The sequence below is a fragment of the Hemicordylus capensis genome, chromosome 2 (genome assembly GCF_027244095.1).
Source record: "Hemicordylus capensis ecotype Gifberg chromosome 2, rHemCap1.1.pri, whole genome shotgun sequence".
NCBI classification, from domain to species: Eukaryota; Metazoa; Chordata; class Lepidosauria; order Squamata; family Cordylidae; genus Hemicordylus; species Hemicordylus capensis.
In genome coordinates, this window is record NC_069658.1 from 192,800,795 (window position 1) to 192,818,439 (window position 17,645).

General features: G+C 46.1%; 1 protein-coding gene across 10 annotated transcripts in view; it reads left to right on the forward strand.

The window, feature by feature from the left end:
- The first annotated feature begins 283 nt into the window (after positions 1–283).
- RAPGEF3 (Rap guanine nucleotide exchange factor 3) overlaps positions 284–17,645 on the forward strand; it is an 83,639-nt gene continuing 66,277 nt past the window's right edge. The window contains exons 1-2 of one of the 10 annotated variants that reach the window (XM_053299585.1): positions 4,536–5,391; positions 6,480–6,626. In XM_053299585.1, the coding sequence (XP_053155560.1) occupies positions 5,386–5,391; positions 6,480–6,626 (153 nt within the window). In that variant the 5' untranslated portion in view covers positions 4,536–5,385. Of the gene's footprint in view, positions 301–4,527; positions 6,627–11,876; positions 12,111–15,657; positions 15,843–17,645 lie in introns of those variants that run through there. The other 9 variants (XM_053299587.1, XM_053299588.1, XM_053299589.1 and 6 more) reach the window with 9 other exon arrangements.

The window sequence follows — 17,645 nt, forward strand, 5'->3', positions numbered from 1 at the left end:
GTGACACTCGGCACTTTAGGATGTAATTGGTTAATTCACTGTTTCATGTTGGCTGATTACCCAAATCTTGTCACTTGTGGTTGGTGTCAGATGTAGGGATATTATTCACCGCTTGATAGATTTGTAATGTAGTGGCATCATAGAGTAGGATTGGTTTAACTGAGAAACCACTTTACAAGCTCATGTGATGTGACTCTAGTTTCAGCTTGGTTAACAACTGAATCAATCAAACTCAATGAGGTTGCAACTTGTTTGTGAGGGTGCTTCAGTTGTTGCTCCGAAACTAGTGGATGATTAAAGGTAACAACTCCTTGTATTTGATTCAAGATAGGCCTGGTATGTTGCCTTTAGATGTGGAGATATTGGCTTCAGGGAATTGGAACAGTAACCAAAAGGTTTACATTACAGGAGCTATATTGTACCCAGTCAAGCTGATCTCTTCCTTGCAGTACAGTACTCTGTCAGTGCTACAGCAGCAGTGGATTGTCATAGTTTTAGATTTTCTCATGAACACTTGTGCATTCAAGAGCGGGGTGTGTGTGTGTGTAAAATCTCAGACCAATATCATTATCTGGGGGTAAAAAGGTTTACTTCTGATAGTAATATTTGGCTGTTTAAAGGATAGAGTTGTATATTATTATTATTATTATTATTTTACTTTTTATATCCCGCTCTTCCTCCAAGGAGCCCAGAGCAGTGTACTACATACTTAGGTTTCTCCTCACAACAACTCTGTGACGTAGGTTAGGCTGGGAGAGAAGTGACTGGCCCAGAGACACCCAGCTAGCATCATGGCTGAATGGGGATTTGAACTCGGGTCTTCCTCAATCCTAGTCCAGCACTCTAACCACTACACCACACTGGCTATTTGTTTCTTTAACTGCAGCTAGGCTCTGTCTTCTGTTTAGAAATCTTGCAGTCCCACACTGCTTGATTAGTACAAGCCTGTTTAGGATATAGCCCTGTATATGGAATAAACATATTGCAGGCAAGCAAAGAAGAATAAAGGTTCTGATGAACTTTTAAGAAATTGGATTTTATTTATTAACCAGTGAAACAAATTTGAGGATTATGCCTATCCACATGCCCTGTTCACACTTGTATAATTATTGCTTTGATATCTGTTTATAATTTCATGTTAGGCGATGTTTTGGGTAGCCTGAAAACAGGGTTAGGCATGAAACTGATTTTGCATTTTGTTTCAAGCTTGAAACAAAGAGGAGATCTGGTCTTGTGGTAGCAAGCATGATTTGTCCCCTTAGCTAAGCAGGGTCCACCCTGATTGCATATGAATGGGAGACTAGAAGTGTGAGCACTGTAAGATAGTCCCCTCAGGGGATGGGGCCGCTCTGGGAAGAGCAGAAGGTTCCAAGTTCCCTCCCTGGCTTCTCCAAGATAGGGCTGAGAGAGATTCCTGCCTGCAACCTTGGAAAAGCTGCTGCCAGACTGTGAAGACAATACTGAGCTAGATAGACCATTGGTCTGACTTGGTATATGGCAGCTTCCTATGTTCAACAGTTGTCCTCTAGAGTTTAAGGTTCAATCTTTAAACGGCTGCCTCTCAACCATTTTATATCTGATCTGTACCAAATTTGAAGAAGTGCTGTCACTTGACACTTAGCTGATATCTGCAAATGGTTAGATACATTTGGCATACAGTTTCAATTTGATGACCAATGGAATGTTCAGGGTTTATAATGGTAGAATGTTGAAACAACTCATCATAATAGTTCGCAGAACTTCAAATACATATATTGTTCAATATCACTGGTTTATATGGGTTGCTGGTGCTGCCAGCTTCAGGCCTCCATCTCTGGATGTGTCATCACCAGCTGTCAGCTGCTCTTTTGCAAGAAGATTCCATCTTTTACATACTTAAGATCACAGAGAGCCAAATAACACTTGATCCAAAATGCTGGTCCAGATTAATACTGTAGCTTGGCTATCAGCAGAGACTGCCCATTGTAAGCATATTATTACCCCAATGTTATTCAATCCACATTGGCTACTTATTTGTTTCTGGGGTTCAGTTCGAGGTGCTGATTCCTGTCTTGTTGAAAATCATAAACAGTTTGGCACCCAAGTACCTGCAAAGGCACATGCAGGAGAACACATACACATGCTCTGGTCATCATTTGAGGCCCTGCTATGGGTACCTTTGCTGTCAAGTATGGCATGCATCTGAGAAGAGTGGGGCCTTTTCATCAGTAGCATCAGCTCTGTGGAACACCCTTTTGCTGGACACACAGCTGGTCCCTACATTGTACTCCATCAGGTGCCAAGTTAAAACATGGATTTTTCAGTGAGTTTTTGAAGGGGGGGGGATTACTTCAATAGGTTACTTCTTTTCTGTTGATATCTTTGCATTTTTGCCTATGCTGCTATCTTTGTTTGCTTGGTTTTAATTTAAGTTTCAAAACCCTGTCTTTAGCTTATTTTTGTAAGTAATTTTAGTTTAGCTTCTGCAAGAAAAGCAGGGTAGTCTTTTTTTTTTTTTTTTTAAACCCACAAAACCCACATGAAGCAGGAGATGTGCTTCAGGTTACATGTCCTGATTTGTCATGTTTGTTTTGCTAAACACATCGGTGAAGGGGATGGAATTTGGGTTGGGGCCATGGTACCCTGGGAGGGTGAGTCTAACCCCTTACTAAGTTGTGGCCCCAAAACAAATAGCCATTTTGCAGCAGAAATTTTCACTCTGTTCATCTCACATATGGGAGGGGAGACTGCATGAGCCTGTGGGTTTCCAAGAAAGTTCCATGTAGTACCATGGCTGAGTGCTATATAATGCAGAGGCTGCCTGATTCAGACATAAGGGTGTCATCCTTCTTGTAGATATGGGGTATGCCATAATTTAATGTATATACCACCACACTACCCTCCCTCCCAACCTTTGTGCCCCCATAGATTTCTTGATGAATCCAGAAGAATGGACACATCGTGATCCAAGCAGGTATCAGTTTTGGGTATCAATGTGGGATGGCATGTTAGGGTGGGGAGGGAGATGCTTAGCAAGGTTTAAAGGCCTGCTCCTGAATCTATCCAAGATTCCTATGATAGTTAATTGCAGGGTAGTTAATTGCATGTCAGAGAATCCCAATGAATTCAGGGGGTTTACTTTCAAGTAAACATGATGATGCAGTGGGGAAATGACTTGATTATCAAGCCAGAGGTTGCCAGTTCAAATCCCCACTGGTATGTTTCCCAGACTATGCAAATGTGGTGTTTCCATGGTGGGCTAGTCCCAGACTGTTTCCATGGTGGGCTAGTCCCAGACTGTTTCCATGGTGGGCTAGTCCCAGACTGTTTCCATGGTGGGCTAGTCCCAGACTGTTTCCATCGTGTTTCCCAGACTATGGGAAACACCTATATCAGGTAGCAGCGATATATAGGAAGGTGCTGAACGGCATCATCTCATACTGTGCAGGAAGAGGCAATGGTAAACCACTCCTACCAGAGACAACCTCAGGGCTCTGTGGTTGCCAGGAGTCGATAGCGACTGAACAGCACACTTTACCTTTAAACATGCAAAGGACTGGGCTCAGGGGCATAACTATAATAGGGCAAGGGGCGACAGTCGTCTGGGGGCCCACTGCCTTGGGGGGCCTCCCAGAGGCAAGTCACATGACTGATTTCCCCAGACGCGTACCCACCCGGGCTTCCTTCAGTTGTATTCATCCTCCAAAACTGATGTGAGTGTTAAGACCTGGAGCTACCAGAACAGCCTCTCTTTCTCTAGTACCATTAAATGACTTTCATCGTCCACAATTTACAAAACCTTAAAAAAATAATTTAGGATGATGTTCTATTGTGGCACATAGGATGCCTATATATATGCGTTTTGTTACCACTATTCAACCTCATTTAAGATTTCTTTACTTCATGAGCTGAGTTTCAGTGAGTGGGGGCGGGGGGGCATTTTAAAATCTTGTCTCTGGGCCCACTCCAGCCTTGCTACGCCCCTGATCAGGCTGCATGCAGCCAGGGGCGTGCTAGGGAAGAGGGGGTCTGTATTCATGCTGCTCTCTGGTGGCCCCCCAGAGTGAGGGAGATAATGAAGAAAATAGGGAGGAATGGATCTGGAGGGCCCTCAGGAGCTGGGGGCCCATGTTCTTTGAACCCTTTTGCTTAATTATAGCTAGGCCCCCTGCATGCAGCAGTGCACTTTGAAGTGTGTGTGGTGCTTAGAAAGTAAGTAGTGGTACTGTATCAACACTCTTCTTTGGAAGGATTTGTGCCTTTGACATGCTATGTTTTGTTGTCTACATGCCCGCTTAATTGTTTAGAACTATATGCCAGTGAGGTTGGGACCTCCTGTTATGGAGAAGAGGGAACACACCTCAGTTCATGAGCTCCTCTTGTTCCATTAACCAGTCCCTAGCCCTTCTCGGCTTTATTTTAAACCCCAGTAGCCCGGCTCCTTTGCTTAGCCTAACGCGCCTCTCAAGTGAGAATAAAATGTTGCGAGAATAAAATGAGGGAAACCATGTCAGCTGCCCTGAATCCTTAGTTGGGAAGAAGCCAGGGTCACTCAAAGGCGAGCGCGAGAAGGCAAATGGAAGCAAGTCCCCCTAGTCTGGGCATGAAAAGTCCCTTCGAGTTGCGAGGAAGGAGACAACAAAGGCGGCGCGCAGCAGCATCCTGCCCGAAAAGCCCCCCAGCCTGGCTGCTCCTCCTGCGGGACTCGGCGGCACAGCAAAGGCTCTTGGGGGCAGGTAGAGAGGGGCCTGCGGCTTCCTTCCTGCCGGGAGAAGAAGCCGCCGTGGCGGCGGCTTTGAACTGCTCAGGACTCGCTCGACCAGAAATGGCGCGGCTTGCCGTGTCAGTCATTGCCCGGCCGGCTCCAGGGCTGGGTCGGTGCGCGCGCGGCGCAGCTCCCCGCCTCTAAATGAGCGGCTTTTCCAGCTGAGAGCTCCCGGGCGCGGGGCCAACTTGCGCTCTCCTGCTGGCGGCAGCCTTGGCGGCGCTTCTCCTCCTGCTGTTGCTCCCGGGTCTGGAGCAGAGAGGGAAGGTGCGAGCGAGCGCAGGGACGCGCGCTCTCGGCGGCCTCGCAGTCCTCCACACGGGACTGTGTGTCAGACCAGGAAACCGGGAGCCAGATCCTGGTACTCCTGGGCTGGGCGGCTCTGTGTGTGTGTGTGCGCGCGCGCCAGCAAATGAGTTTGCTCAGACTCGGAGCACGCACCGCGGCTTAACCTCAGTGCGGATGGAATCGGTGGCGTGTCTGGGTGGCTGCCTGGGGACTCCTCCTCCTCCTCCTGCGCGCTGCTGAGCCTTCCGCGCTGCTTGTTGTCTCCTAACAAACAGCATCCGAACCAACCAACCGCTACTACATGCCCCTCTCTGTGCCGACTCGGGCTCCTCCATGCCGCCCCACCACGGGCCATGAAGGTGAGTGTGGATTCGGGCGAGGAATCGACCTGTCTGTGGCAAAACGGAGGTTTTCAGGGTTTCCATTCCCGGACACCTGCTTGGATGCGTGGGCGCTGAGAGGACTACGTCTGCTGTAGCAGAAAACATCTTTAAAGGCAGAGGATACAACTATCGTGGCAGGAGGTTCCGCAGCCTAGAGTCCCCAAGCAGCCTCCTAAACTGGCAGATGTGTAGACACCAGAGGGGTCCAGAGAAAAGCTACAGTAGTGGCGAAGATAGTGAGCCGTGAACCAGGAGCTGAAATCTCATCTGTAATATGCTCTGACTTCAGGAGGGTGGCAGGGAAAACCGAGTCCTGTGGCACTTTAAGGCTAACCAATTATTCTCTGTGTTAATTTTCATAAGCCGCCTTCATGAGTATCCTTTGAATAGCCGAAAGGTGGTGAGATATGAATATCTATATACCATATAATAAACACAGCTTTTATTGTAACATAAGCTTTGTGAACCAGAGCCCACTTAATCTGATGCATGAAGAGTTATCCCTTGGTGGGTATATAGTAGAAACAGAGTGGGTTTTTTTGTGGGGGCGGCTGGGAAATGCAAGAGGTATCCCCCTATTCACATGTTCTGTTCAACACACGTACAATCTGTGTAGCATTCACGCATTGCATTCACTGCATGTACATGTTCCATCTTACGTTGTATTTGAAGGTTCACTTTTAAAATTAACACATGTAGATGTGCTCAGACACTTGTACATAATGGATGATAACACACTCATACAGTAATTAATAACTGACCTACCTTACAGGGTTGATGTAAAGATTGCTGAGAATCAACCGAGAATCAGTGTGAAGTGTTTTGAATACACTGAAGCACTGTATAAATGCTGCATGGTTATTTGCTTCTGTGGCACTGCTGCTCTTCAAGTATTTTCCTGTAGAACGTGCATACACCTGGCCCTCCTGGGGTGCCAGCAGAATGGAGGAGAAGAGAAGGGAGTTCTAACTTCTTTCCTTTGTTCTGAAAGATGGCCTGGAGTGGGCAGGGCAGGTGGAAATAATGCTGGGCTTCCACTTGGTGACATCTCTGACCTTCCCCAGCTCCCTCGGGGGCTCGTGGACCCCATCCCTGAAGCAAACCTGCTCTTTGTGATTTGGAGAAAGATGCACTTGTTCCGTAGCTGCAGCTATCAAATCCAGCTGGAGGGGCAGGTGGGCAGTGCCCCGAGGATCCAGGGTATTCGATGGGTAAGTACCCAATCTTCTGGGTCTCTAGGGGTGCCAGGCTGAGCTTTTGCTGGGTGGTTCTTCTTGTGGTTGTGCCTAATGGTAGGGAGAGGTTGCTTGACCTCAAGTTAGCATATCGATTCAGCCAGGGCAAGGAGGATGTTTGTGGCTGTGCCCAGAGCTGGTTCTACAAGCCGCTGTGAGGCAACGTGATAGCAAACCACTGGTACAGAAAGGCTGGGATCAATGTGTTCTTGGCTCCAGAGAGGACGTAAAGCAGTTTTCCACAATCAGAGTCTGTGTTTGTGCCTAACCTTTTAGCACAGGTCTAACAAACAAACTCAAAGGTAGTCCTGTACTAACATCTACAGAATCTGGTCTGCTTTTTTATTGTTGTACTACTTTGGATCAAGGGCAGACGGTGGTGGTTTGGTTTTGCTTGGTTTTTGTTTCAGCCTAACTTGGGCAGTACAGCTAATGGTTAGTCACTATGTACATTTTATTTGTTTGTCAATCACAATTATATACTAAGGAGCTCAGGGTTATCTTGGAGACAGTGTGCTGTAAGTAAAGTAAAGTGTGCTGTCAAGTCGATTTCGACTCTTAGCACCCACAGAGCCCTGTGGTTTTCTTTGGAAGAATACAGGAGGGGTTTTCCATTGCCTCCTCTTGCACTGTATGAGAGGATGCCTTTCAGCATCTTCCTATATCGCTGCTGCCTGATATAGTAGCAGCAGGGACTTGAACCAGCAACCTTCTGCTTGTTAGTAAAGCATTTCCCTGCTACACCACTTAAGGTCCTTACAGTGTGCTGTAGTGTTAGAGTATTGGTCTAGAATTGGGGAGACCTGGATTCAAATCCCCCACTGAACCTTAAAACTCTCTGGGTGATCTTGGGCTAAGTAATGTGATTGACCCAACTTAACACACAGGGTTTTTATGGGGATAATTGGGGTGCAGTGTGGGATACATTTTTCTTTGAGCTCTTTGGAGGAAGGGTGAGATAAACATAAACTCTCAGTTCGTCTTCACTATAACTCTGTGTGAATGACCTCTGTGTGAGGTCATTCACAGTCAAAAACTGTGTTCTATCTGGGTTTGGGAGCTGTTTTCAATTGTGCAGAAGCAATTTTCAGTTGTGTGGAAGCAAGGTAAGAGGAAAACCTGGGTAGAAGTGATTGTGTGGAAGCAAGGTAGGAGGAAAAGCTACCCAGGTTTTCCTCCTACCTTGCTTCCACACGACCAAAAACTGGGAGCACACATAGCTCCCAAACCTGGGTAGAACACAATGAGGATATTCTCATGACCTCCCCAAACTGGGCTAAGGGAGCCTAGCCTGGTTTGGGGAGGTTGTGTGCAGCACAAGGAGCAGTGTGTTCCCCGGCTGCTAGCCCTCCAAAGTACCCCTCCCCTAAAATGAGGTTAGCGGAGCGAGCGCTCTACTAACGCCATTCTTTTGATCATGAGTCACCATGGTGTGGGTCACAAGGAGACCCCCAACTGGGAGGCTACAACAAGCCCCCTGGCCTCGGGGGTCTCCCCACAATGCCCCATCCACTTGCGTGGGGCATTCTGGGACTTCCGGGGGCCAGGCTGCCCCCGATCCCCACTGCCCCTACCAGCTCTGTGACAGAGCTGGTGACTGTATGGGTGGCCAATCTGGCCACCCAGGGCTAGGCAGATGCTGGTGTGTGGGGAGAGTGGGCTTGACCTGCTCTGCCCGCCATACCCCTTACGGCTCTCCACACTGCTCGTGTGGAGAGCCTCAGTTTTTGATTGTGTGAATGACCTCTCTGAGTTATTAAACTGAGAAATGGAGAATGACTGGCCCAAGGGCACCCAGTAACTTCATGGCTAAGTGAGGGTTTCATCAAGGTCAGTTCTAGACTTCGAAAAAACTGCATGCAAGGCAGGAAGGAAATAGGAAGCTGCCTTATACTGAGTCCGACCATTGGTCCATCTAGCTGAGTGTTGTCTACACTGACTGGCAGCAGTTCTCTGAGGTTTCGGGCCGGAGTCTTTCCCAGCCCTACCTGGAGATGCCAGAAACTGAACTTGGGACCTTCCCATGTGCAAAGCAGATGCTCTCCCACTGACTACAGCCCCATTCCCAGTTATAAATACTTAGCATTTGCAGAGGGCTTTTGGAGTGTGCAAAAGTCTTTACATACCATCTCAGTAATTCTGAGGCTAGTATTAATTATTATCCTTATATTACATTATATAGGAAAACATGTTATGCACACATAGATTATATGATGATCCTGCGCATGTGCAAGTAGCTGTATGTATTCACACACAGGGAAGCAACAATTGGCAATGTGTTTAGAGGGAGCAGATTATCCTTCAGGCTGTTAAACCCTGAATTCCGTCTCTCAGAGTCATACATTGGCTTTGTACTCCAACCCACAATTAAATAATTATATATTAGTTGTAATAAGGAGGATCTAGGCAGCTTATTTTCCCCTTTACATGAGGCCAAATTACAGCTAAAACCACTTCTGCAGGTGGTTAAAAAAATCTAGTATCTGTTGAATTTAGATTTCTTTAAAAAAACCTCTCAGCTTGCTTTTATTTATTTTTTTAAATGTTTCTAACCCTCATGGTAGTTTTAGGCAAGTAGTGAAACTATGCAACCAGTTACATTGATTCCACAAATATGGCTATGCATGCACTTCTAAAACAAAGGGAACATGGAAATCGACTGAATCAAACCATTGATCCATCAAAATCAGTACTGTCTACGCTGACTGGCAGAGGCTCTCTAAGGTTTCAAGCAAGAGTCTTGCCCAGCCCTACCTGGATATGTCAGGGATCTCACCTGGGACCTTCTGAGCTACAGTCCCATCCCCAACTGCAATCTGCATCGGTGACCACTGTTCCCTCAACAGGGATTTCCATATGTTGTTCACTACAACTCCCAGAATTCCCAGCTGCAGTTTCTTTTGGCTGGGGATTCTCAGAGTTGTAGTCAACAACATCTGGAAATCCCTGTTAGAGGATCCCTCTAAACACTGTAGGTGACCTCCTCAAATCAACAGTTTTGTGAATTCAGGTGCCCCCCCCCCTTTTTAGTGCTATTACAGTTGACAGCATCAGACATCAGCTTGTTTGGGAGAGCCTTGCAAAACCAAGATCTTTAGATTAGGATCAGTGTGTCAGGTCTGTTCTGCACATGCACCAAAATGAAATGGTAGAATTCTAAGGTGGTAGGGTGGACTGTACCAACCACTTCAGATTGCAGATAGGATATATATGTTTTGAGTGTTTCCTCCATGTTAAAGAAACAAACTCCTTGCACAGTAAAAACAAAACCAAACACAGTCGTGAGACAGGTTCTAGTTCAGCCACTCCCTGCTATGTTAATTTTCTACTTACAGAAAATGGTGTGTGTGAAAAATAACAATCGCAGCATTAAATACTAGTTTGGTTTTTATTTCCATACCACACACCACCTACAATCTGAAATCATAGCCTGTCCTGTTGCTGCATTCCCACCTCAATCTGATCCATGTATAGAGTGGGCCTCAGCACGTGGCTATGCTTTTTTTTGGTGTGGGGGGGTGGCTGACCATCTCTTTCTTGCATGGCTACCTGACCCCTTAGTTCTCCATTCCTCTCCTCGTTGCCCCTCTGGAAGTGAGTTTACACAGAGCCATTGGGGTAATGTTAGAAGCTTTGGTGTGTAGCATCTGATTGGTCCTATGACGCACATTGTACCACTTAAGAGCTACAAGTCAATAGGGCACTTGCCATTTGGAGTGCAGAATGGTTCATGTATAGAGACGCTGAAGGATTCATTAGGAGACTCAGAACACACCTTCCTTCCTGTAGTTCTTGAATCTGATGGGAGTCTATTCTAATCAGACTTGTAACCCGGTCCCACCATCTCTATGAACTCACTGGGTGGTGTTGGTTAATGCAATCTCTTCACCTCGGGTCTTCAGAAGTAAAATGGGAAGAGTAATGGCCTGCTATGCAGAGGTTGGTTGTCTTGCCTTATTTCCATCTATGAACACTAAAACTTGGCCCAAACTTCATGTTCCACACAGATACATGTAATGGTAGTCCAACGACCTCTTTAAACGAGTTCCTTTAAACAGTTGCTTCCCCTGAGGTTAATCAGGAACAGAAATGTGGCAGGGGAAAGGGAGCTAAATTGCTTTCCTCCACCTGTTAATTTCCCTCTTTTAAATTGCCTTGCAATGCAGATTGCCAGGAGCTTCCCCACTACTAGGTTCTAAACCTGTGTTTTCCCATAATTGGAGTGAGGAAAAGGTGAATGGAAAGGTGCCCATTTATTATCACCTCAGTGAGACATGGCTTTCCCTCATCTGAAAGGGCAATTAGTCCACTGTTAAATTTGTAGGTGTGCAACATATAAGCAAGGTTCTTGATTTTTAATCTCACCCTTTCTCCAAACAGCTCAGGATGGTGTATAAGTTTAAATCCTGGCAACAACCCTGTGAAGTGGGTTAGATGCAGAGAGTGAGTGGCTCAAGATCACCCAGTGAGCCCATGGCTGAGGGGGGATTTGAACCCAGTCTTCCCAGTCGGAGTCTGCAACTTTAACCAGTATACCATATTGGCTCCTGAAAACATCAGTGGCCTTGATACCATGTCTCAAATTTGTCTCTCCTTCTTTTGTTACCTTTCTCTGAATCATCCCATTCAGAACTTATGTTGTGCAGGGCTAGAAATGGACTACATAGGATACTTGCCTGTTGACAGCTGTTCTCCCCCCGCCCCATAATTGTGTGCTCTCCTGCCCCCTCATAAGAACAATCCTGTGGAATCAGGCCCAAGACCACAGGCAAGAGGTGTGGGCACACCCTCTATCCTGCAAGAGGCATACCCTCTATCCTGCTATTGCTCCCCTGCAACTGGTATTCAGTGAACAGCCCCTTTCTTCTGAGGCTGAAAGCGGCCTATAACCACCAACTAATAGCCACTGTTAGACCTGTTCTCCATGAATTTGTCCAAACCCCTTTTAAAGCCATCCAAGCTAGTAGACATCAACTCATCCCATGGCAAAGAATTCCATAGATTAATTATGTGCTATCTGAAAAAGTACTTCCTTTTGTTGGTCCTAAACTTCCTGGCCATCAGTTTCATGGGGTGACCCCTGGATCTTGTGCTGTGAGAGGGGGAGAAAACTTATCTCTGTCCACTCTCTCTACTCCATGAATAATGTCATACACCTCTATAATCTGCCCAGGATGCAGTGTCTCTTACGGCAGGCAGGGGTCTCTTTCCTCTCCTTTATGTCAACACTGCCTTTTGGAAACCCCACTCCAATTCTCCTCCATACTGCTCCATACTACTCTTTTAAGTTGATCCTTTGTTCTTGGGAAGTGTGACTGTTGACTAAAACATTTATAGAAGATTGGGGATAGTAACAAATACTTGTCAACATGCCCGCTTCCCTTTTAGAATGGGCCGAGGATGGCCTTGGGCAAGGCTTTGTCTCCTGGCCTGAAGAAACCTCAGCTGTATTGTCATGAGGTGAAACTGATGATGTGACCTCCTCAGAGGAAGGGTGGGGATACCAATGGAACAGCGGGGGTGGGGATGCAGCCAGTGGTTTATTTCTAATCAGCTGGAAGCTATATTTCTCGACAGAAAAGGCCCTCCCTTATAATCCAAGAGTTGGGCTATAGCTACTTGGTAGTGAAAGAAAGGCGCTCTGTGCTTGTTCAGAGGTGCTGGCTGCTCTTTCGGCTATTTCCAAGGTGGTTACGGTCTCCTGGTATAAAAAACATGTCTGACAAACTGAGCCATGGTGCAAACGGAAGCCTTGCTGCGTACGTCAAACATATAGGTCGTTAGAGTGAAGTCCCCGAGTTCTAATGGCCTTTTCCTCTGCCTGCCAGATCACTGGCTTCTGACAAGAAATTCCAGAGGAAGGAGGCTCCCTGTGGGAATTCCCTGCTGTTCTTTTTGGACTAAGGAAGGGCGATGGCCGTTGGGAACAAGAGGGGCCTAACACAGCCAGGAAGAAAATGACAGGGCTGCAGGTTTGGCTGGCTGCCCACGTAGGCCGGATTTCTGGCGTCAGGCAGACTCTCTTGTCCCTGCAGCTGGAGGCAGGAAAATGGGGAAGAAACAACTCCCTGAGGAAGTGGATTGTAGGCAACCTGAAGAGCAGCTGTTCAGATCCTGTGCGACACGGGGTGGGTTAAAGAGGGGATGCAAACAAAGGGATACCTCAAGGACAGGCCAGAGATTGGGGCTACTTAACTTAGTCAATCATAAATATTACGAAAGCAGGGATGGTAGTGTGAGAACTAGTGCGGCATAGTGAATTGTGCTTGAGTTTAGGGTCACTGTTGTTTTTTACCTGGGTGAAGGATGGAGACTCCAGGCATTTGCCATACTAGTGGGGCAACATGAACACTGCTTCAAGGGGCCAACTATAATCTCATATATTTGGTAATGGCAGTTTATAGGGATGGCTGCTAGCGTTGGATTGAGGCATACATCATGGCCACAAAGTGAGACATTTCAGTTGCTCCATTTGTGAGTCAGTAGCACACCACATTGGTAGAGCAAGTTTGGTGTAGTAGCTAAGAAACAGATAGTTCAAGTCTTGTCTTTCACCCATGGATTCGCTAGGTGAGCCACTTCCTTCCTCCTTCGGTGTGCCATCTGTAATTTAGGGATAATACTGGCCTACTTTACAGGGTTGTTGTGGGGGGGAGGTAAAGTGTGTGGAACACTCTAAGGGGCTACGTAAATGCAAAGTTTTATCATGTGAACTGCTGTTTGAGTAGACTAGCTCTCCAATTTAACATGCACCACTCAAATTGCTTTTGAACCTCTTCCCTGCTATTGGAGGGCATGCATGTGAGAAAGAAATACAGTTTGAAATGTGTCAGGTTTGTAAATCAATTTACAGTTTGTGGCTAAGCAGGACAATGGATTTACTATTGTATTTAAACCTTCCTAGTGAGTGAGTGTGAGAGAGAGTTGTCTGTGAACAGATGCAGTCTATCTTAAGTATATTTTTAGACCTCCATGCAACATTTTCTCCAGAGTTGTACATATTTGGGAATGGTTTTTGTTTACATTTTAACCTCTCCTCTTCCTGGGGCAGTATCTTTCATCATTACTGCATTAATAGATACAGCATGATTCCCTTCTCAGTTCTTCTTTTTTCTATGACTGGAGGCATCATCAGCTGCATGACTGCCGCCTTCAACTCCCCTGCTTCTGGTGAAACTGGCAGCCATAGGAATTCCTTCTCACTTTCACTGATGCCATCTCTTAAAGGCATCTGTGTGCAAGTGTACTGCTGAAGGGGGGTGGCAGGGGGCCATTTTGGTAAAATTGACAGAAACCCCCCCCCCACCAAAAAACAACACCCCTCAGTTTTATCAAATCAAAGAGTGGGTGGTGGTGAAGGAAATAGCATTCCAGAAGCCAAGCAGATAATGTTCCCTGCCTCCCCAAAGTGTGTGTGTGTTTTACACAGTGTCAGACTCGCTGATTATGCTTTGGTGGAACTGCATCCAAATCTAGTTGTAAGGCAGTCACTATTGAAAACTCCCACCTTCAAGTATACGTTGATGGGATCTGAGCTGCTGGTGACTGACCAGGAGAGGGATCTTGGGGTCCTGGTGGATAGCTTGTTGAAAGTGTCGACTCAATGTGCGGCAGCTGTGAAAAAGGCCAATTCCATGCTAGGGATCATTAGGAAGGCAGTTGAAAATAAAACTGCTAATGTTATAATGCCCTTATACAATACTATGGTGTGGCCACACTTGGAGTACTGCGTACAATTCTGGTCACCACATCTAAAAAAGGACACTGTAGAACTGGAAAAGGTGCAGAAGAGGGCAACCAAGATGATCAGGGGCCTAGAGCACCTTTCTTAGGAGGCAAGGCTACAACACCTGGGGCTTTTTAGTTTAGAAAAAAAGACAACTGCGGGGAGACATGATAGTGGTCTATAAAATCAAGCATGGAGTGGAGAAAGTAGACTGAGATAAATTCTTCTCCTTCTCACATAACACTAGAACCAGGGGTCGTCCTATAAAATGGATTGCCAGGAAATTTAGGACCAGCAAACGGAGCTACTTTTTTACACAACACATCATCAACTTGTGGAATTCTCTGCCACAAGATATGGTGACAGCCAACAACCTGGAAGGTTTTAAGAGGGGTTTGGATAACTTCATAGAGGAGAGGTCTATCAATGGCTACTAGTCGGAGGGCTGTGGGTCACCTCCAGCCTCAAAGGCAGGATGCCTCTGAGTACCAGTTGCAGGGGAGTAACAGCAGGAGAGAAGGCATGCCCTCAACTCCTGCCTGTGGCTTCCAGCGGCATCTGGTGGGCCACTGTGCAAAACAGGATGCTGGACTAGATGGGCATCCTTGGGCCTGATCCAGCAGGGCTGTTCTTATGTTCTTACTATCCAAGTAGGCAAGCGGGGTGGGGGCGGGGGCATTATCTTCAAATGCACTAGCTAAAAGAGCTATGCCTTTCAGGAAAAGCATAACTTGTGAATGGTGGTAATGCACATTTAACTGAAGTGAGGGAAAGTTCCTGGGAGATGGTGAAAACACTTTAAAAATGCAAATATGATTTCAGCCTTAGTTGCAAATAAAGCTGAGCCAAACTGGTCCTCCTTTTTTTCACTGCCCATTTTCAGGCAGTAAAAATGGGGATGAGATTTCAGTCATTGGGGCAGAAATATGGTGGTGGCATCTAGCAGCTGCCCCCCTCCCCCCCCGTGTCCTCTGAATGAGTTAGCCAAGCAACAAGGGGTCAGGAGGAGGTTGGTTGAGGGGCATGGAATACTTACATGGGGCAGGTTCTGCATTCTCTTGATGGGCAGGACTACTGAGAATTGAGAACTTAATTTCACATACTGAGAGTCAGGTTTGGCTACAAGAGTCAATATGTCATGATTCATAATCAGCTGCTTGGCCAAGCAGATGTTTCCTAGCTGGGGACAGTGCTGAATGAGTTAACTGCTGAAGCTCATCCCAGCCTCTTCTAACAGTAAGCAAAGCTCAGAAACGGGTCTGACTGGTCCCTTTCAGGCCAAAGATTCCCATCAGGACGTCTTGCATCCCTGTTTGCAGATCAAATGCTATCTGTCCAGAATGTGGCAGCGACAGTGTAGTCCTGCGACTTTAAAAATAACACAGCAACCCTCTTATTGTATGGTGCCTAGACTGGGGTCTGCAGCTCCAAGGGATTCTGCAGACATCCACCTGCCTCACCCCAAGGTAAAAAGAGATTTTTATAAGTTATTTTTTGTTGAGTGGTTTCTTTGGAAGTAGAGATTTTCAGTTGTTTTGGCCTCCTGAAGTCTAAAGGTACAGCTGGGAAGTGGGTACCTGCTGGAGCATTGACAATGGTGGTCTACTATATTGTTTGCTGCTGGAAATTGCTTCTGAAAGTGCCTCTGCCACTGTAGGGATCACATCTGGTGGTTTGGGATTAAATATCTGTGTTGGAAGATTAAGCAACAATTTTTCTGGTGTTCTCCTCAGGGTGTTTGACACTGGCAGCAGTTCTAGAGTAGTGAGTTATTTCTGGGCAAACATAGGTGGGTAGAGTGCTCTTTTGAAAATTAACGTCCTTCACGTCTCTATACTCAGTGCAAGGGAATATGGGATACATGCCGATTTACTTCCCAGTGTGGGGTTGAGTCAATTAAACTCCACTGAACTGGCAGTGTGAACAATGCAGAAGTGAAATGCTAGTTAATGTGGGAGTAAACTACTGTTGTTCGGGAAAGGTAGGTGGCAACATGGGGTTATGAGTTTGAACTGTGATCTGCAAAGCAAGGAGGATGACATAGTCTTGGTACAATTTGGCTTGAATATTCGTTTGTAGTCGGGTTTCATCACTTTTTCATGGTAACATCTCTAAATCAATGATCTGAGCCTTCTCTTAAGTGTGAAACACATTTTTTGAGGGGGGTGGGTTTGGCAGCATTCGTTCTTGAGCAGGAAGGAGACAGTCATATCTTGGACCTGTTGAACTCGAAGTGTGATTTTGCATAAATATGACATTGAGCCTCAATGCAGAATTCAAATGAAACTTGTTAGAATTTCGAATATTTTCACATTTTGGTTTTGAGAGATACTTAAACTTGCTGGTGAATTCTAAAGCAATACATTGAAGTATCACACTGGCCATTTTACATAGTTGTGCACCTTCCCTCCTCCCTGCTTAAATCCAGGACCATCCAGAAGTGGGAGTGTGCATGGAATCTGATTAGGTCAGAAATCTGAATTTTTGCAAGTAAATTCAACTCAGTAGAACTTGATTGAAGCTTTCTCCTCCTCCTTTATTTCAGCTTTATAAAAATGCCCTTCTAATTATTCTGTATGTGTGTGGATGTCAAGCTGCTTCTTCTTTTTTGTCTAGGGTTTAATTGATAATTTTAGATATTTAATGGGCAGTTTATTCCACTGATCTTATTATCGACGTTACCCTTTCTAAAATCCATAGGATGGGCTAGGTAAGATGTCCAATAAAAATAAATTAAACTAGGGTCAGGTACTGGAGACCCTTTGCCAAATCTGGCACACAGTGGGGAGCTGCATGGCCCTTCAGCTACCAATCAAGAGGAGAAAGTGGCACCCATAGCTTTCTGGCAAGCAACTTAAATGGGCAGATTGAGTTGTGACTAAGGACTGCTTGGTTCTTTCAACCACCTAAATGCAGGTGAACTCTTTATGTGGTTGTAGTACAGGACGGACCAGGCAACTACAAACAAATGTATAACTGTGAATTGGTTCATCCTCAAACAGGAGTTGGTTCATGCAGTGCAGAGACTGGTAGTTTAAGTGCACCCCTATAAGTGTGTAGATTCCCCTGATATGTGGCCCTGGCCAGCATTCTGTTGCTCCTAAGTTTCAGAAAGGGCTGGTCCAACTGCAGATCAGCTGAGAGGTTGACTCAACCTGTGTTTCTGGGCAAATCCGTTTACCTTTTCAGCATTATCTTGGCTAAGCAGGAGGTGGCACAAGGCCCCTGGCACGAATGCTCAGCTGATGTAATAGCTTCTGAGATTGCAG